Below are 21,774 nucleotides of genomic sequence, written 5' to 3'. Positions count from 1 at the left end.
TGGATCTGTAAGGGAGTAGGGTTACGTTTAGCTATAGTAACATAATATAATTTACTGAGATTTTACTATTGGAATTGACACGGCAAAATAGTAGAATATCGGCAAATTTACCAGTATTCTACTAGCGACTACTTCAGGGAGCCCAAATTTCCAGGCACCCTTTTTTGCATTTACACCTTGCAGATAACTCTACTAGACTACTAGAAGATCCAGGGCTAAGGGAAAGGGCAAATGTGGACTTGAGTAATTAGCTGCAGAGCTTGAGCCATTGTTGCCCCTTTACAACACCCTGCCAGTTTCTGGCAGAGGCACTGCGGCATGACTGTGTATTAGCAGTCTGAAATTAATTTTTTTCAGTTAAGCTGCAGTATTTAGTGCTGAATTTTTTCAACAAAAGTGGAATTACATTAAAAGAGGATTTTACTAATCACCTGGCGGGATTCTTGGAAGGGAAACTATTAAATGACAGATCAAGGAGTTGTAAAGTTTACATAATAATTCTGTGTTTTGTGTTTCTGATCATAAATACAAATTATCTACATGAATGCACAAGAGATCGTGCTCTCAACATACCCCAGTGGTGGGATGGAAGTTTCCTTTTAAACAATACCAGTTGCCTGGCAGACCTGCTGGTCAATTTGGCTGCAGTAGTGTTTGAATTACCCCAGAAACAAGCATGCAGCTATTCCTGTCAGAAACACCTGATCTGCTACATGCTTGTTCAGGGGCTATGACTAGAAGTGTTAGGGGCAGAGGATCAGCAGGGCTGCCAGGCAACTGGTATTGCTTACAAGGTAATAAATATGGCCGGCTCCATATCCCTCTTGTTAAAGTTGTCCTTTATGCTAGGTATACATCATACAATTTTCTGGCAGATTTACCTGCCAGATCGATTATTTACAATCAATTATGTCCGATCTGAATTTCGATCTTTGTTTAATCATTTTTTTATATATTTTTTATCGATTTTCATAGAGCTGAATGAGGTAAATCTGCTAGAAAATGTTATGGTGTGTACCTAGCATTAAAGGGAACCTAAACTGAGAAGGATCTGGATTTTTCCTTTTAAAATAATACCAGTTGCCCGACTCTCCTGCTGATCCTGTGTCTCTAATACTTTTAGCCACAGCCCCTGAACAAGCATGCAGATCAGGTGCTCTGACTGAAGTCAGACTGGATTAGCTGCATGCTTGTTTCAGGTGTGTGATTCAGCCACTACTGGAGCCAAGGCGATCAGCAGGACTGCCAGGCAACTGGTATTGGTTTAAAAGAAAACATCCATATCCCTCTCCGTTAAAGTTTCCTTTAAGGTGGCCATACACTTATAGATGGCCATAAGATTTGACCAGCTGATATATCCCTGTAAGATCAAATCTGATCTGAGAGGGATCTATCCATCACTGTCACACACTTGGCATAGATTTGTAACAGAGTTCAGAACTAAATCTATTAAAATTATACCGGTGTATAAAGGTTGCCATACACTTATGGATTGTTCCCACTGATAACCAGCCGATTCGATCACTCTCATCAAATCTGCAAGAAATTGAGGCGCAGGCCAATCAATCCTCCGATTTATACTGGAGTCAGTGGTTCGCTCCGGATGGAAGATAATGGTTGATCAGCGGCAGGCTGGGAGTGGCTGAAATCTATAAAAAACCTGTATGCTTAGTGTGTGGCAGTGATGGATCCCTCTCAGATCAGACTTGATCTACAGGGATCTACAGTATCTAATGGTTGAATCTGGTGGCCATCTATAAGTGTATGGTAACCTTAACCAGGGCTGTGGAGTCGGCCCAAAAATCCACCGATTTAGACTCCGACTCCTCAGTTTAGGATTCCACCGACTCCTCGACTCCGACTCCTCTAATTTGCATATTACAATTTTGTTGATTAACCACTTCACAACTGAGGGGTTTTACCCCTTCAGCATCCGAGCAATTTTCTCCTTTCAGCGCTCCTTACATTCATTCGCCTATAACTTTATCATTACTTATCACAATAAAATGAACTATATCTTGTTTTTTTCACCACCAATTAGGCTTTCTTTAGGTGGGACACTATGCCAAGAATTATTTTATTCTAAATGTGTTTTAATGGGAAAATAGGAAAACATTTGGAAAAAAAAACATTATTTTTCAGTTTTCCGCCATTATATTTTTTAAATAATGCATGCTACTGTAATTAAAATCCATGTAACTTATATGCCCATTTGTCCCAGTTATTACACCATTTGAATTATGTCCCTATCACAATGTTTGGCGCCAATATTTTATTTGCAAATAAAGGTGCATTTTTTTCAGTTTTGTGTCTATCCCTAATTACAAGCCCATAATTTATAAAGTAACAGTGTTATACCCTCTTGATATAAATATTTAAAGATTTCAGTCCCTAAGGCAACTATTTAAGTTTTTTTTTTTTTTATTGTAATTTTTTTTCACATTTATTTTAATATTTAAAAAAAAAATATATTGGTAACAATTGGGGAGTGTGGGAGTTAATTAGTTAAAATGAATATTGAAAATAATGTATTTGTATATGAAAAAAATGTTTGGGTGTAGTATTACTTGTAGTAAATATTTTTTTTAGGCGTCCTGCAAGCGTCGGAAGGACGCTTGCAGGAAGGGAGGCTGGGAAACTGAGTTTTCTCACAATGATCGCGCTGCTTCTCGTAGAAGCATGCCGATCATTGCAGTGGCAGAGATCAACGAACGGGAATGGATTTTCCCGTTCATTGATCTCCGGGCGAGTGGGCAGCGGCGTGCACGATCGCGGGAGAGAGCGCACGTGCGAGCGGGAGCGCGGACAGCGGCGGCGGGGGGTGCGTATATCTACGCTCCGGACGGGGAACTGAAGTCCAAAGGAGTGTAGATATACTGTACCCGGGCGGCGAAGTGGTTTAAAGTATGTAACATGAAATTCGTCTCTTAACTGCCAACGCTTAGGAATTTTACAAGACAACTGAAGTGAGAAGGATATGTAGACTACTATATTTATTCCCTTTAGACTAAAACTAGTCCTTGGTAAGAGTACTTGTAAAAGGTACAAACCGGAACAAAGAACATCTATCAGGCCCTAGGCAATGTAAGTGTGGGTACATGTAAGAATGATGTGCAGGTACTCTGCAGGGAAATGAGGAGATTGTAAACAGACAACACCTCTGTGCTCAATGTGCACAGCATTCTCAGTGGATTCCCTGCAGCTCTGTGGGGAGTGCATATGCAGAGTATAGTACTACTATGTAACAAAGTAAACCTGAGACAGATGAAATTAAAGTTTTATACATACCTGGGGCTTCCTCCAGCCGCCTTCAGGATAATCAGTCCCTCGTTGTCCTCCTCCACCACCTGGATCTTCTGCTATGAGTCCAGGTACTTGAGCCAGTCGGGCGTAGTGCGCATGCACACACTCCGCCGCCAGGAGCATACTACACCTGTGCAGCACTATTGCGCAGGTGCAGAATGTTCCTGGCTGTGGGAGCGGCATGCGGCCGGACAGCGCTGACTGGCTGAATTACCAGGACTCATAGCAGAAGATCCGGGTGTTGGAGGACAGCGAGGGACTGATTAGCCTGAAGGGGGCTGGAGGAAGCCCCAGGTATGTATAAAACTTTACTTTTCATCCGTCTCAGTTACCCTTTAATTTGTAGTCACCAAACCAAATTTTAACAACATATCAAATTATTTGATTTCATCAGCAAAGGGAGTGCATACATTTGCATAAATCAGCATCAATGCAGAATTATTTCCATCTCGTTGACCATCTCTATTAGTGACACGGCTACACATCAGGCTTTATTCTTACAGCATAGATGTTATTTAGTATATATAAGAGATTCCTGTGTACACATCATATATACAGTCACAATCAGATATGTATATCTGACCTTAAAAATACGTGGACTGCTTTATTGAAGCAGCACAAGTAACTAATTTTGATTGGTTTATTTCATTTTTGTGGACTGAACACAGCTATTACTGTATATATACATTATTTTTAATGACTATTATGTGAGAAATAGAACATTTTATCATATTTTCTATTTTAATTACAGTTACAAATTCATTAGGAGTCGGAGTCGGTGCATTTTTTCCCGACTCCGACTCCAGGCACCCAACATTGCCCGACTCCACGACTCCGACTCCACGACTCCGACTCCACAGCCCTGACCTTAACTGCAGCTTTGGAGTGTTCAGTGCAGTGCAACGCTATGGGCAGTCGATCTGTAGATGCTTCTGACCCACCGCCAATCGATATTTTCCATCCGGATCAATCAATCAATTTGATCAATTTCGGCCAATAATCGATCTGATGATCAATCTAGCCAGCCGTGGTAATGATTTCTAGCAGATTTGATCAGAGAGATTGAATTGGCCAAATATCAATGGAAGAAATCAATAAGTGTATGGTCACCTTTACATCTGTCTGCTAGCCTTTCTTTCTTTCTTTTTTTTTTCTTTCTCTCTTTCTTTCTTTCTTTCTTTCTTTCTTTCTTTCTTTCTTTCTTTCTTTCTTTCTTTCTTTCTTTCTTTCTTTCTTTTTCCTTCTTTCTCCCTCCCTCCTTCCCTCCCCCTCCCCCTCTCTCTCCCTCCCCCCTCTCTTTTTCTCTCTCTCCCCCCCCCCCCCCCCTCTCCCATTCTCTCTCTCACTCTCCCCCTCCCTCTCTCTCTCTTTGCCTGAGATTGTTATCTCATGTTAGATTATAGTAATTGCTAATTTTATGTTTTGTGCCTCTTTAGCATGCTGCAGAGCTGGAACAGAAACAGAACGAGTCAGAGAACAAGAAGCTTCTAGGAGAGATTGTGAAATACAGCAATGTCATCCAGGTAGGTGTAACGTGTGGTTATATTACTGTACAGCCCACTCATCACCTGAAACACTTTGTGCTGCTATGGCAACCTTCTCTGTTTACTATCATTTAGTCTGCTGGGCTTGGTCAGCAAAAGGGTGTAAAATGCAAAAACTCCTTATGGCCAATGGGAGTTTTCGTTACTGAAAATAGAGAAATGTTCTGTTTAGTTGCATTGGCCAAATACTTAGCAGTGTTGCCAACCTTTCACGTTATTTTTTCTGACAAATACCTAAAAATTTACTGACAAAAGATTTTTTTTTACTGACATGGGCGTGGTCACGCAACAGAATGTGGGCGTGGTCATGGGTGGGGCCAAATATACATGATTTTAGTATTGCTGTAAAAGGTCTGCCAGGGAAGTTTGAGCTCTTCCATAGTGTTTCCCCCCCCCCCTTCCCCCAAAATATATGTAATCTTACAGCATTTCACCAAAAATCCACGTAATCTGGCAGAGGTTCTTCCAAAATACAGATAATATGGCAGTGGTTCCCAAAAATAGATGTAATCTGGCAGCAGCGATTCCCCCAACATACACATAATCTGGCAGCAGTTCCCCAAAATACATTTAATCTGACAGCAGTGGTTCCCGGAAAAATAGGTAGCCCCAGGTCTATAGGTGTCCCCAGAATAGGTGTCCAGGGGTATGGATGTCCCCAGAACTGGTAGCCAGGGGGAGAGATGTCCCCAGAACAGGTAGCCAGGGGTATATGTAGGCAGGGGTACAGGGCCGGTTCTAGACTGGCACATATGAGGGGGTAGTCAAATGGGTAGGGGGCAACATGTTCGAGGAAATTAGGCATGGCAAGTAAATGCACATAATGAGAGACAGCGTTTCCCCACTAAATGCACATAAGAGACAGCGTTTCACCAGTAAATGCACATAAGAGGCAGCCTTTCACCAGTAAATGCACGTAATGACAGACCGCCTTTCACCAGTAAATGCACGTAATGAGAGACAGCTTTTCACCAGTAAATGCACATAATAAGAGACAGCTTTTCATCAGTAAATGCACATAATAAGAAACAGCTTTTCACCAGTAAATGCACATAATAAGAGACAGCTTTTCACCAGTAAATGCACATAAGAGACAGCTTTTCACCAGTAAATGCACATAATAAGAGACAGCTTTTCACCAATAAATGCACATAATAAGAGACAGCTTTTCCCCAGTAAATGCACATAAGAGACAGCTTTTCACCAGTAAATGCACATAATAAGAGACAGCTTTTCACCAGTAAATGCACATAATGGCAAACAGCCAGTGTCCTCAGTATATGTAGGCAGAGGTATATGTTCCCAGTATATGTAGACGGGTATATGTGCCCAGTATATGTAGCCAGAGGTATATATCCCCAGTATATGTAGCCAGGGGTATATGTGCCCAGTATATGTAGGCAGGGGTAGATGTCCCCAGTATATGTAGCCAGAGGTATATGTCCCCAGTATATGTAGGCAGGGATATATGTGCCCAGTATATGTAGCCAGAGGTATATGTGCCCAGTATATGTAGCCAGGGGTATATGTGCCCAGTATATGTAGGCAGGGGTATATGTGCCCAGTATATGTAGCCAGGGGTATATGTGCCCAGTATATGTAGTCAGGGGTATATGTGCCCAGTATATGTAGCCAGAGGTATATGTCCCCAGTATATGTAGGCAGGTATATGTCACCAGTATATGTAGGCAGGTATATGTCCCCAGTATATGTAGCCAGAGGTATATGTGCCCAGTATATGTAGCCAGAGGTATATGTGCCCAGTATATGTAGCCAGAGGTATATGTGCCCAGTATATGTAGCCAGAGGTATATGTACCCAGTATATGTAGGCAGGTGTATATGTCCCCAGTATATGTAGGCAGGTATATGTCACCAGTATATGTAGCCAGAGGTATATGTGCCCAGTATATGTAGCCAGGGGTATATGTGCCCAGTATATGTAGTCAGGGGTATATGTGCCCAGTATATGTAGGCAAGTGTATATGTCCCCAGTATATGTAGCCAGAGGTATATGTCCCCAGTATATGTAGCCAGAGATATATGTGCCCAGTATATGTAGCCAGGGCTATATGTGCCCAGTATATATAGTTGGGTATATGTGCCCAGTATATGTAGCCAGAGGTATATGTGCCCAGTCCATGTAGGCAGGTGTATATGTCCCCAGTATATGTAGGCAGGTATATGTCCCCAGTATATGAAGCCAGAGGTATATGTGCCCAGTATATGTAGGCAGGTGTATATGTCCCCAGTATATGTAGGCAGGTATATGTCCCCATTTTATGTAGCCAGAGGTATATGTCCCCAGTATATGTAGCCAGAGATATATGTGCCCAGTATATGTAGCCAGGGCTATATGTGCCCAGTATATATAGTCGGGTATATGTGCCCAGTATATGTAGCCAGAGGTATATGTGCCCAGTCCATGTAGGCAGGTGTATATGTCCCCAGTATATGTAGGCAGGTATATGTCCCCAGTATATGTAGTCAGGGTTATATGTGCCCAGTATATGTGCCCACAATTGGTAGCCAGGTGACCCCCCCCCCCCCGCCCCCAGCAGGAAGACAGCAGCACAGTGGAGGGAGAGAGAGCTGTGGCATCAGCGGTGGAAAAGGTGCTCTCCCTCCCTCGCTAATCGCTATCCCCTCCTGAAGTAGTGCTGACTGAGTGGCTGTCAGCGAGCAGAACTTACCTGCTGCGTCTCGTCGCAGGCGCCGGATGATTTGCCGCTACTCTGGTCTGGTCCAGACCAGAGCAACAGATCTTCCGGCGCTTGGAGCGAGACGGAAGGTAAGTCCCGCCCGCTGCCAGCTACTCAGTCAGCACTAGTTCAGGAGGGGATAGCGATTAGCGAGGGAGGGAAAGCACTAAAGTGAGGGAAGGGGGGGGGGGGGGGGGGAGATTGCTCCCCTTCTCCACCGCTGCTCACAGCTCTTCCTCCACTGCGCTGCTGTCCTCCTGCAACAAAGCGGGCGGCCGATTGGCCGCCCTTACGGACGCTGCTGAATTCCTTACGAAATTTACGGGCGGTTGGCAACACTGATACTTAGCTTCATACATAAGCTATGGTTGAACATTTTGGGACCACTTAGAAATCTCCTTGTTTTTCATGGAATGCGTTTGAATGGAAAATCTATTCATGGAACAAGCCAGAAATGATGTTTAATGGAATTAATAATTGTTTCTTTCATACTTTATATCAGTTAAAGAATCCTCGTACCTGAAATAAAGGCGCCAGGAAATTAGAGCACTGGAATATAGCCAATAGTAAAATATCGGTAACACTTACCAATATTCAACTAGTATTAATTTTCATTAGTAATATATCAGTAAATATTACCGCTATTTTACTACAGCTAAACCTAGCCCTCCTGTCACACAGAACCCTCCCCCCTCCAGTGCCTAACCCTAAACTTAACCCCACCTCCCCTTCCTGAAGCCAAACCTTAACCATCAACAGGGCTGTGCTAGCCACTCCACTATTAGGCCAGCATTCCGGAATTGCTTCTTTAGCAAATGTTGTTTAATTAAGCGGTCAGTTGAGAAATTGTGACGAGTCAGTTTCTAAAATGAGACACTTCATGTATTTCTCTCTTTACTTGGTGGTCCATAAGGCCTTCCACTCCTCCTTTTCTTGTGGTCGGAGCCACTTTATGCTGCCCTGAAGCGAGTTGTACCCAACAAGGTAGGAAGGAGACCTGGGGACATGGCAGGCAGTGCACAAAGATGTTCAATAGATTTCAGTGTGTGGAGGGATTCGATCAGATAATACTCTGAGGAGAGGGATCTGATGGCTACATTTATCAGTGTATAGCCAGCTTAAAGCAGGCCATACACTGGCCCGATTTGCGCCCGTTTCGACAGCAGATTCGATCACTGGGATCGAATCTGCTGCCAATCGTTCACGCTACACGCCGAATTTCGATCCATTTCGTCCGATCCCGTCGATCGTGCCGTGCGGAAAATAACCGTCGATCGCCCGCGGGTAAAGAGCGCATCGCTAGCGGCGTTCGAGTGCCCGACGACCGACGCAATAGAGCCCGCATACATTACCTGCTCCGCCGGCGCGACTGCAGTCTCCCGGTCACCGCTGCTCCGTCTGCGCTCTGGTCTCCAGGTCCGGCATGCCTCACTTCTTCTAGCCCGGCAGGAAGTTTAAACAGTAGAGCGCCCTCTACTGTTTAAACTTCCTGCCGGGCTAGAAGAAGTGAGGCATGCCGGACCTGGAGACCAGAGCGCAGACAGAGCAGCGGTGACCGGGGGACTGGAGTCGCGCCGGCGGAGCAGGTAATGTATCCGGGCGGGCGGGGGCAGCAGCAGCAGCACCACCACAACAGATTGTGAACGGTTTCAGGCTGAAATCGGTTCACAATCTGTTTGCTGTAAAGGTGGCCATACGATCCCTCTCTGATCAGATTCGATCAGAGAGGGATCTATCTGTTGGTCGAATCTGATGGCAAATCGACCAGTGTATGGCCACCTTAATTGTTTTACCTTGAGGTATACCCGGGAGTGGCTGTTGGGGGTGACTTAGTTTGAGTATTTAAAGATTTACTGTATGGTTGACTTGATAACATAAGGTGTATGTGTGGGGTAGAAACACTGGTGCTGAGACTTGTGTGGTTGTATGTCTCAATCTCAGGTTGTGATTTACCAGAAAGACTCTGATCTGTCGCCTTTATTTGACTCCATTTTGTGTCTCCTTTTCCTGCAGCTCCTGCATATTAAGAGCAACAAATATCTCACGGTTAACAAGAGGCTGCCAGCACTGTTGGAGAAGAATGCCATGCGAGTGTCGCTGGACGCGGCCGGGAACGAGGGATCCTGGTTCTACATTCAGCCATTTTGGAAACTGAGGAGTGAAGGGGACAATGTAAGAGTCTCGGGATCCAAATTGATGTTTCAAGAACAGAGTTTGCAAATGTTGCAGTTAACAAAGTCTATAAACTTTCCTTTTAGTAGTTGGTGTTTTTTCCTTCTGAGAAAGATGAGATTTTTGTTGCGGTTTGTGTTTTTGCCCCTCCCAGAAATATGCAATTTCCCTGTGGTAGTCTGTGACTCCGCCTCTCTCACAAAGGTGAAATTTCCCTGCAGTCATTAGTATTTCTGCCCCTGTCACAAAGGTGAGATTTCCCTATTGTAGTTTGTGTTTTTGCCCCTCCCAAAAAGGCATACATGTAATTAAGGCACCGGGAAATTTGGGCAAAGGGTAAAGCCGAAAAACTGCTCACCCTGCTCCTGCAAATTTCCCGGCAGCGTTAATTACTATTCCCCTTCCAGGCCACCATGGACTCTGGAGTAACACCTAATTTGGCTTACAGCTATTGCTGGCGGCAAAATTACACTGTTTATATTGATATCGGTGCCAGGAACTCCTACGTTTCCAGCGCTGTTTTTTGCCTGATTCGCCAAAAAGATGTGATTTTCCTGTAGAAGATTGTGCCTCCACCCCTCTAACAAAGGTAAAATTTCACTGCAGTAGTTTGTGTCTCTTACCCTCCCATAATGAGAATCAGAATCAAATTTATTTCGCCAAGTACAACGTGAGTTGTACCCGGAATTGGTTTTGGCACAACAGGGTCGGTGGTGGTACATACAGTGTTAGGTACATACAGCATATACAGGTACATACAGTAGATACATATAGTAAGAACAGTGCAATCAGGCATAGAAAATAAAGCATGGACAGAAGCATACATTAAAGATGAACCCAGAATAAGGACCAGGGGGTAATCCTCTGCTGTCGGAGGCACTCAAAACGCTTCTGCAGCGATACTTTGAATCAGATACCCCCTGGTCTAACCCTAGGAGAGGGACAGAGATAGGAGAGGAAAGAAGAGGAAGAAAGAGAGAGAAGTTGAAAGGACAGTGATAAAAGAGAGTCCCCTTAGGATTGCTGCATAACCTGATCGATTAGTGAGCAGTTAGTGTCTCTCTAGCTGGCTTTGCCTGGATTACGCCTGCTGCTGAGATTGGTGCCCAAAGTTAGGGATTGTGCTGTCCGAGAAGTGGCTGAGGTCGGTGCATGGCTCCTGCGGTGCACCTCCATGCGGGGCTGGGCCTGTGTTAGACCTGCAGCTAGGACCAGTCCTGTGCTGGATCAGCTTGATGAAGTGTAGATGGTGGCAGCCGGGTCCTCGACATGGGTAGCCTAGCCCCAGGCAGAAGGGTCCAGGGTGGTTAGCTGGGGAGGTGTGTAGGCAGCCGCAGCAGCATCTGATGGCCTGGGAGTGTGCAGGCAGCTGCGTCAGCGTCAGACCTTCTGTGGCAGTGGAGGGGCCTCTGTTCCTTTAAATGCGGCGTCCTCCAGTTCCCTTGGCAGCGGCGATGTGTCTGCCCACGTGGTTCATCCATGTGGATGCAGGAGCCGGCAAGATCTGGAGTCCTTACTCCTGTACTGCAGCCAACAGCGGAGCGAGTCGGCTTCGTCCCCCGGCAGCAGCAGTGACTACCTGGCCGGTGGTGTCCTGTCCTGAGTCCTCCACAGAGCGGCAGCATTAGCGTCAGACCCGCTGCATCTATGGAGCGGTCCGGCCCATGTGTGTGGTCCCTGGGCCAGCCGCGTGGGAGATGGCTGCAGCTCAGCGTCAGGCACCATGAACCGTAGCCCAGTGTGCTCAGGCTCCCCAGGACAAGAAGAGCAAGGGGAGTCCTTCCGATCTCCTAACATAGGTAAGCCATGAGGGTAAGGGGTGAGAGAGGAAAAAGGGCCGGAGCCCTGCGTGCCGTGGCGACCTACACCGGCGCCATCTTGATAATGGTGAGATTAATAATATGCTTATATGTGCGAATTCTAAATCTCTCTATTTTGGTTTACAGGTTGTAGTGGGTGATAAAGTGGTCTTGATGCCAGTGAATGCAGGGCAGCCCCTTCATGCTAGTAATATAGAACTGCTAGATAATCCTGGATGTAAAGAGGTAATTCAACCCGATATTGTATAAGATTGGTAAAATTACAATGGTTTTACAGAGTACCAGTCACAAATATGAGTTTATAATTTCCTCTCTGAAACTGAGCTACTGTGTATTTTTTTTTTACCAACCTGTAACCGATTTTTAAGCTGTTATGCTGTTATATCATTGCATTTTTGTGTGATTTCTTTAGCTCTAGAAATGTTGGAAGGGCGTCTGTAAACGGGAAATACACTATAGAACATTTTTGAATATTTTAAATGTTAGATTTGATACAGACATCGAATACAATGGAAGCATGAGGCAACCTCAATCGATGTTTGATTGTTCTGTGAATCAGACATTTATTGGGGAAAATGGGTAAATAAGCTTTGGACTGTGGTAAGCATTACAAAACATGCTGCTGCAGCAGGGAGAGGAATACTGGATCAGGTCTCTGGTGATAACTGATTCAATGTCTAATAGGACATTGGGTTAAGGTGTTAATGAGTGGTATCAAGTATGTATCATTCACCGCATTTCAAAGGTGTATGCCCAGCCTACAGTTAGGTAAACACGCTAGATTTCACTCGAGTGAGGCAGCAGTTCAGGACCACCTTGGCTGAGAATCTAGTGTGTTAGGTACACACCATACCATTTTCTGTTAGATTCTTCTGTTAGATTTACCTACAACATGGAAAAAAGCTATCTGGCAGGTAAATCTAAGAGAAAATCTAACAGAAAATTGTGTGGTGTGTACCTAGCTTTAGTGTCCCCTCATGTCACTTAAAGATCCTGTATGCTGGATCTTTGGCAACCACAATGTTAGAGCAAAGCCTGACAGCGCTGTTCTCCTCCCCTGCCGGGTGGAAGCTGCTTCATTATACCCTGCTCTGTTGACCCTCCTCCACTCTCTATAGTAATGGAATGCATCACTAGCCTATAGGGTTGCAATGGGTCTTTATAAGACTTGGTCCTTGTCATTTGAGAGATCAAGTCCCAGTCCCAGCAGGTGACAGTAACTCTACGCATGTATGCACCTTGAAGGGTACCTCAACTGACTTGTGACATGAGATATGAAAGGGGTTAAGAATTCAGATATGCATATTATGGGTTTTAGACCTAGAGAACTAGAATATATGTCCACTTGAACAAATACATCATGGATCTGGACCTAGTCAGAGTATAGCAACTCTCACTGATAATGTATTACAGCTATAAAACTCTTTCCTGGAAGGCAACAGATTCTACATGCTGGGGATGGATAAAAAGGGATAATAGTTCATAGATTATCGCAATGGAACATCAAAAGACTCATTCAGTTGAGACAATAAAACTGTTAACCTCCTATTTTAAAAAATGTATTTATTGGTTCAAAGCATGTCAAGAATAAATGGTTACATAAATGTGGCAGGAAATATACCACCATGAATTCAACAACTGTCGACCTGATGCCATTTTAGCAACCTGAGCGCCATTTTTTTTCTTTACATGAACCTACCCATATGGGAAGTTCATAAAGGTCTGTGCAGATTGGGGGTAGCATCATTACTTACCTACGGGATGCTGCTCCTTTTGGCGCCCGGCCTGTACTCTATGGTACTAGATGGTACTACAGCATGATACTCGCATCCACAGACTACATCACCCAGCATGCATTGTGTCGGGCATGCAAAAGAGACACCACCAGGAGCTTTAAAATCCTCCAGATGTTGCTGATCGGGTGGAGAAGATGGCAAATCCAATATGGGTCGGGGGCCAGAGAAGCAGAACCCTGTAGGTAATTCATGATTCTCCCATACATCCGCCCCTCGCGGCTCTTACCATTACAAACCTTCTGTATGGGGAGGTGTCGAGCTAAACGAGGGTGGAAGGGTGGAGTTCAGAACTTTCTGTAATTTCAACAAATGGGGAAGTACACAACACTTCTATCCACCAATAGGAGCAAAAAAAACAAAAAAGGAAAAAAATGGGGGAGGTGGAATCCATCTCTATAAAAACGACGGACCTAATGGGGTGCTAAGTGCAAACAGTACCACCAATCAGAAGTGAGTGAGGACGAGACGAATGAGAATCACTCCAACATGAAATCGCAGCACACAAGCACGGATAACACACTGAGGGCAGTGAAACACGGAAGAACCCAAAAGCATGGAAGTGCGGCATGCTAACCCAGTGTGTGAGGGCAAAGACACACTGCAGAGTGCTTTTCCATCTGTTTTATAAAACATGCTCCCAATGACTTGCATTAAAATTGTGGTAAAATCACGGAACAGTTGCTGTGATCGTGATTATTAAAAATCGCAGTCATTGCAATTTTGCCACAATTTTACTGCAATTTAATGCAAGTCATTGGAAGCGTGTTTTTTTTTTTATTTTTTTTTATGGAAACTGATTGAAGAGCTCTAGCAAAACTCGGACTCGGTAAAAAGCACTACTTATAATAAAAGAGGAGTGGAGGACACCCCTCTCCAATCTCATTGGTCACGCAATCTACAATTCCCTGCAGAAATAAACAAAAAGAATTATCAGACACGTAAAGGGAAATCCTGTAGTATCACTGAACACATGTATACTGTAGTTGGTAGCACAGCGCTGCAAACAATACACTATATACAAATCTCTTCATATTAAACACATGGACCTAAATCCTACTCCCAATTAAGATCCCCAGGGAATAATATATATTTAACTTTTTTTTTTTTTATCCAGAACGCTTCTCTTGTCAACAACATTTTATCTTCTTTTCAACAATGGAACAGAGTCTATTTCTTGAATCCTCAGTTGGCTTACAGTGAGGTGATGTTCCAAAAAATGACTAGCCACTGCTTGGTCAGATTGACTTCTGTGGATGGCAGATTTATATGATGAAATTCTATCTTTTAACTTTTGCGTAATTTCTCCAACACAGCTCATACTGCATGGTCAGTGCATGAGATATAGATGCATCTAGGGTCCACATAAAAAAAAACATGAATCTTGAATTTTTTACCAGTTAATGTATGATAGTATTCATTTCTATGGGTTTCAACGGTAAAAAATTCTCAATGATTTTCATTGGTCTCCTCCACATTTCCTCTCTTGCTCCTTATTGGTGGTAGTGTTTGTACTTAGTTTGTGTTCTTAGCCATTTACTGTATTGTACTGTTGTTAAAGTGAACTAAGCAGCTCCTGGCTTCAAATAGCTGCAAGGGCTGCTGTTCAGAAGCTCAACCCCTGCTGTTTTACAACTAGCATTGTCCAGGCTAGGTGTGAAATTCTTCAACTGTAATTGATGTTTTCTGTTTGAAGTACAATGGGGGTTTGTTTGTGGTCAGTTAAGTCTAATGAGGTGATTTCTTATCTGTGTTCCACAATCTCCTGCTCAGCGACCTGCAGGTCCTTTGTGGACCGACAAAGTGGCTATTTTAACCCTTAGATGTAAAAAAATGAGGTAAATTGAAAGTTTTTTTAATAATAAACCACATTTTTAGAATGCATTTTTAATTTGCTATAGAGCTGCCCTGGGTGTTAAAAATGATGCTCGGTTCTGAATAAGGGCTGGTTCAGACGGACGCTTGCAGAGCGTTTACAGCCAGCGTTCAGGGCTTGGTGTTAAACGCTCCCATTCAAGTGAATGGGAGCGTTTGTACCAAGCTTTCAAGCGCGTTTACACAAACGCGGCGTTTGGGTCCCGATTTTCTCTGGCGTTCAAGGAGCCCCTGGAAGCTACATGTAGCTTCCAGGGGAGGTTAACCGCGACGGCTAATGTCCCCCTAGGGGAAGAAAAAACGCGACCGCATCCAAACGCACACGAACGCTGCTGAACGCGACGCCAGCAAACGCAACGCCTCCAAACGTCCGTCTGAACCAGCCCTAAAAGAGCCTGTAGATTTGAAACTGACAGTGCTGGGTCGTTTCTAAGCAGTTCTAGGTTGCATTTATGGCATCAGATGGACAGTTGTAGCAGTCATGGTGTTATATACAACACATTGTTATCAGGGATATTTAGTTTGCTAACGACAGCGGTCTAGCATATGTATATGTTGCTTAACAGACACCTTTGGCTTGTGAATATATACGTATTAATGTAATAAAGTCAGGTAATTCCATACAGCATCTCTCATCATGATGCTCACTGGCTCAGAGGCAAGGGGAAAAAAATAAAGCGTTGCAAAAAGCTGTGCCTCATTCATGAACTTTCTTTTATTAAAAGTCATAAACAGGTAAGCACACCATGTTTTAATTTGTTTCTTGTTTATTAGTCAATTGACTGCAGGCTGACCATTGCTTTGAGGTCACAAGGGGTCCCCTTTATCAAAGCATAATGTATGGTAAAGGGGACCCTTGGTGGCCCTGACACAATTGTCATTTGAACATGGTGTGCTAACCTGTTTTAGACTTTGGATATTGCGGATGGTGATACGCTCTGCCACCCTGATTATGTGCCCAGGAATATACGATCGTGTGCCACATTAGACTTTGCCTTTACTACATTTTTATCATTTGCCATTCATGGCAGGGTATCCTTAATATTAGTATTAATATCCCTGTGTCTCTGTTTCAGGTGAACGCTGTTAACTGTAATACAAGTTGGAAAGTCACTTTGTTTATGAAGTTCAGCGACTATCGAGATGACGTCCTGAAAGGGGTGAGTGTCTTTTATCTAAAAAAAAATAGAAAAAATAAGGTGCCTTGTGACATCATTTTGTGACATAAAGACATCATCAAGTTGTGCCCCTTTAAGTTAGATGTTCACATGACATTCAGAGGTTCTGTGTTGTTTGTATTTGATTGGAATTATGATTCCTGCTTTAGACAGTACAGGGTTATCTGTACCTCTAAGCTCCTCTGAGAACAATACATCTACACAAGAGGGGCACAGCAAGCTCAAGAAGCCAGTCAGACCTGTCTACTTTTGCATTTTTGGCTTTTTGAGAATCCACTACACTTTAATGCAATGCAATACCATTTGTAAAGCACTTTTCTCCCATAGGTCCCAAAGCGCATAGATATGTCTCAGATCAATACAGGGTTGCAGGCTGGACTGTGTTAGAGGAAGTAGTCAGGTGTTCATAAATGCCGGCAATAAAACCTCTCAGCTCAGCTGCTTCAGGAGATCAAATGTCTAAGACAGTGGTCCTCAAAGTAAGGCCCCTCAGGCCGAATGCGGCCCCCTGAGGCTTTTTCACTGGCCCCCAAACACCAAATGTATAACTTATAGATGTGGCCCACTGCAACTTTAAATATTGGCGGCCCGCATATAGAATAACAGTGCTGGCATCGCCCATCCACATACTGTAGAAGCCAGCAAGCAGTAATTCGCTGGCTTCCAATCAGGTTCATCAGGTGACACTGCTGTCCAACTGGCCACTAGGCAGTTTGTCACCTGGGTATGCTTCACTGTCTGGTGCACAAAGATGTTCTTCAGGCAACGCATGACTGAATGGCTGCTGCTGAGAGTTCTCCTCCGGGCATGATTGGGGGAAATAAATACGTAGATTAAATGTAATGTTTTTCAACATTATTTTATGTATGTTCCTGCCCCCAGCAGTCTGAAGTATGTTGACCTCGGCCCTTGACCGAAAAAGTTTGGGGACCCCTGGTCTAATGCTGGGCATACACGGTGCAATTCTGCGCTGGAATCGAGCCGCTGGCTTAATGCCAGCGTGTCTCCACTCGTCCGCGCGGGCGCGTGGGTTGATTCCCGCTCGCCCCCACGGGAAGTTCCTTATCAGCCACACTTTTCTTCCATTGTCCGCCCGCGGGGATCGAGCGCGAAATCGGTCCGCCGCGGTGATCGGACAGGTTGAATATTATCAATCGAGCCATCAGCGGCTCGATTGATAACAAGTATCGCGCCGTGTATGCCCAGCATTAGACAGGATTTTTAGCTGTAGAGTTACCATTTCAAACCAAACAGGTAACATTTGAGTAATTCGATTTTTAAGCTATTAAATTATATACTGTATATAGATCTAGGCTGTATGATTGGCAGGCTGCCATGTCTCTCTGCTCACCCAGTGGGTGTGTCATAGATCGTTCACACAGACTTCATTTCAAACTAATTCTGCATTTAAGAAGAAAATGCAGATCTGGTTTCCTGGAAAAGAGAGACGGATATCTCGGGGTGATCTCTGCTATCTCAGCACCCTGGGGGTGACATTTCCTCATCTTCACACTGTGCTGTGATTACGAAAGCCTCTACCTGCAGCTTGTGACATGACAGGAATGCGCAGGGCGTCACCTTGTGTAATGCCGTTTCCTGGGCAACCATGTCACCAAAGTATAAACGTTAGCAGAGTCCCAGAAACTGAGCCGGGCACTGTGCTCATTGTCCAGAGTCTTGTGTGCCGGGTGCAGAGATCAGCGTGTGAGAATGTCCTGTAACAAGATAAACTGCAAATCACACCCAAACTCTCATTACCCTGCTTTATATGTGACATGCTAGTATAATTGTATTCACAGTCAGAGAACTAGGACAACATTGATTTCAATATAACCAGCCAATATCCTAATAGAATAGAGTCTAAAATAGAGTCTCTGTTATCCGGCACCGAAATGAATCAGTTGTATAAGTGTGCTGGATCAGGGTTGCTTGAGACTCAGTAACCCAGCTAATACAGTACATTACTCCACTCTATATACAGTACATAACATGCGCTATGTAGTAAATGTTAAATAGGGCAGGATTTACCATAAGGCACTGTAGGCACGTGCCTACAGGCGCCTGATGATGGGAAGGCTGCTCACTTGTTGCCATGATTGGGTAACTGGTGAGCAGGTGGAACAGGAGCCCAAGAGACGACCTAAATGACGCCTGCAATTTGACATGATCCGCAGGGACATCAGAAGTGCATAGACTGCAGTCTGATGTCCCCATTCATCTGTTGCGATCACCACAATGCATGGTTGCTGACATATTCCCGCAAACGCATTGTGATTTCCATTCATTATAATGTATGGAAATCACAACTGCATTGGTGAAAATCACATTGCAATGCAAGTGCCATGCGTTGCAACGGCACTTGAACCTTCAGTGCGATTTTGGGGAAGGGGCCTAATGTTTGGACTATGAGAAACCAATGTCTTTTTATTTTTTACATTTTGTTTGTGCCCAAAGAAGCAATAGAACGTTATGTGCCTTTTTAATTGGCTGAGAAACCTTTCTTGCAGCCCTGTATAAGCAAAGACCTGTCTGCTTCCGGAGTGCTTACCAGTGCACGCTCCAGGCATTGAGTAGCTGATGTGGGATCACTCTTTCAGGCAATCCATTTTTCTGATTGATATTCTTCTTCTTTAGTAATTATATAGCGACAGCATCTTCTGCAGCGCTTTAAGGTGGCCATACACTGGCCTGATTCGCGGCCGTTTCGACAGCAGATTCGATCCTGGGATCGGATCTGCTGCCAATCGTTCGCGCTAAACGCACCCGCCGATCCGATTACCTCCCGAAATCGGATCGGTCCGTCGATCGCGCCGTGCGGGAAATTACCCTCGATCGCCCGCGGGTAGGGTGCACGTCGCTAACGGCGGCCGATCCGATCAGGTATACATTACCTGACGCTGGCTCCCGGGCCTCTTCTCCGCGCTGCACCACTCTGTTCCGGCTCCATCCCGGCGCTTCCTGTGTCACTGCAGTGACCAGGAAGTTCAAATAGAGGGCGCTCTATTTGAACTTCCTGGTCACGGAGTAACACAGGAAGCGCCGGGATGGAGCAAGAACAGAGCGGTGCAGTGCAGCGCGGAGAAGACGCCCGGGACCCAGCGTCAGGTAATGTATTGGGGGGGGGGGGGCACAGGCGGCAGGAGCAGCTCAACAGATTGTGATTGGTTTCAGGCTGAAATCGATTCACAATCTGTTTGCAGTAAAGGCAGCCATACGATCCCTCTCTGATCAGATTCGATCAGATAGGGATCTGTCAGCTGGTCGATCTAATGGCAAATCGACCAGTGTATGGCTACCTTTAGAGTATGTATAGTGAGGTCACTTTACTGTCTCTCAGAGGAGCTCACAATTTACTTTTTTTCAAACTCAGATGCATAGCTGGTATGGGAAGCGTGTCAGCTAATGGCGTTTCAGCCTGCAGCGGCTGTCCGCCAGTGCTGGGTAATGCCATCATCATGGTTTGATAGTTGCGTGAATAAACTTTATTATGGCATCCTATATTGACTAAATCTGCTCATTTATCAATTCCCTTCCCATACCCCTTCCTCCCCTCCTCGATCTGACCACTCTCTGACCACTCATAAACACACATGTAAATTTCAGACATCTTTCATCCCATTGTCTAGTCTCAACCACCACTCCTAAAGCCCCATCTACACGATATGATTCTTTGTGCGATTCAATTACGATTCTATTTACAATCCGATTAAATCCGACATGTCCGATGGGGATTCGATTGGATTCAGTTTGATTTGCCATTGCAAAACAATGGCAAATCGTATTGAATCAAATCCTGATTGGACATGTCGGATTTAATCGGATCGTAAATAGAATCGTAATTGAATCGCACAAAGAATCGTATTGTGTAGATGGGGCTTTAAGTACATACAATCAGAGTCTAAACCGAGCCTGTACCCAGTCCTGTAGTTATCATCCCTCCAACCGTTCAATTGCCTGTCTTACCCCCTCAATACCGTATGCAAAGAAATGTATGTTTTGTCCAGATTTTTTTTGTAAGTATTTGCCATGTATTATTATACGATCTTAACCATTGAGAACAAGTCAGGAAGAGCTCACAATCTAATCTCAACCATAGTCCTATGCCTATTGTAGTCTAGGGCCAGTTTATGGGGAAGCCAATTAACTTATCTGCATGGTTTTGGGATGTGGGAGGAAACCGTACTGCCCAGAGGAAACCCACACAGAAACGGAGAGAACATACAAACTTTGTGCATCTAGTGCCCTGGCTGGGATTCAAACTGGGGACCCAGCACTGCAAGACAAGCTTGCTCTCCCCAACGCTGCCATGGAAATGGCTCGGTAGACCATACCAACATATGCATGTGTACAGTGGCTCTGGGAGTGATTGTTTAATGCTAGGTACACACCATACAATTTTCTGGCAGATCTACCTGCCATATTGATTATTTCCAACATGTCCAATCTGAATTTCGATTTTCTGATAGTTTTTCTAATCGTTTTTTTTTTCGATCGTTTTTCGTACAGTTTTGTGGAAATCAATCAAAAAAAGATCCAAAAAACTATTGGAAAATCGAAAAATCGATCGAAATTCAGATCGGACATGTTGGAAATAATCGATCTGGCAGGTAAATCTGCCAGAAAATTGTATGGTGTGTACCTAGCATAACAATAAATTCTCATCAGTAGTCTGAAGAGCTCACTCTTGATCAACTACTTATCCAGTCATTTTGACCAGAACACTAATAAAGTGTAAATACTGTATTGTCTCATACACACTTTCTGTCACCTGCGGGGATCAAGACTCGATTCCTAGGGCAACTATTCAAGGTTGAGTTCTGTATAATCTCATTGCTGGTACACAAGATGGTGCCTTCTGGCTGAGAAGGAGAACAATGCGATTGGGGGATGAAAAGTGACAGATCTTTTATCGGGTGGGGGGGAGGGGGCGTAGAGCGAAGTCAAGCTTGAAGACATGACTTTTGTATGCTAGATCAGTGTTCTCCCCAGAATTTTATTTCCCACTGGGTGACATGAAAAAGTAGCTGGGTGGGGTACGATGGGGCAATGCAGGGCTGGAGCAACTCTGCTTACAGCATAGGAGGAGGATGGGGAGGTGATCTGATGACAGCTGGGTGCTCACCAAAATTAAACGGGCGGGGCACCTGGCTAAAAGAGCCTGGGGAGAACACTGTAGATTCTCGACCTGAGACGGTTCTTAACATCTGCAGCCACATCTAGCGAGTGCACCTTTCTTTAGACTGGACTACAAATGTTGTACGAAGAGGAAATTACATTTGTGTATGGTGTCTGGAAATTGATAGAGTGGACAAAGCTACTGCTAATTTTGTTTCAGAACCCTAAATTCACATTCTGCCTTTTATTTCCTTTTCTTCATCAATGGTGGAG

The 21,774-nt window shown here is 44.4% G+C and overlaps 1 protein-coding gene across 5 annotated transcripts in view; it reads left to right on the top strand.

Moving 5' to 3' along the window:
* Positions 1-21,774, top strand: part of ITPR2 (inositol 1,4,5-trisphosphate receptor type 2) — a 467,841-nt gene that overhangs the window by 88,471 nt on the left and 357,596 nt on the right. For all 5 annotated transcript variants that reach the window (XR_011030536.1, XM_068277594.1, XM_068277593.1 and 2 more), the window contains exons 4-7: positions 4,740-4,826; positions 9,562-9,720; positions 11,667-11,765; positions 16,285-16,368. Coding sequence is in view for 4 of the 5 variants with exons in the window: in XM_068277594.1 (XP_068133695.1) it covers positions 4,740-4,826; positions 9,562-9,720; positions 11,667-11,765; positions 16,285-16,368 (429 nt within the window). In the remaining variant the exon portion in view is untranslated. The remainder of the gene's footprint in view (positions 1-4,739; positions 4,827-9,561; positions 9,721-11,666; positions 11,766-16,284; positions 16,369-21,774) is intronic.

Source organism: Hyperolius riggenbachi, chromosome 3, assembly GCF_040937935.1.
Source record: "Hyperolius riggenbachi isolate aHypRig1 chromosome 3, aHypRig1.pri, whole genome shotgun sequence".
NCBI classification, from domain to species: domain Eukaryota; kingdom Metazoa; phylum Chordata; class Amphibia; order Anura; family Hyperoliidae; genus Hyperolius; species Hyperolius riggenbachi.
Note: the sequence above shows the minus strand (reverse complement) of the source record. Positions and strands in the feature narration are given on the sequence as shown.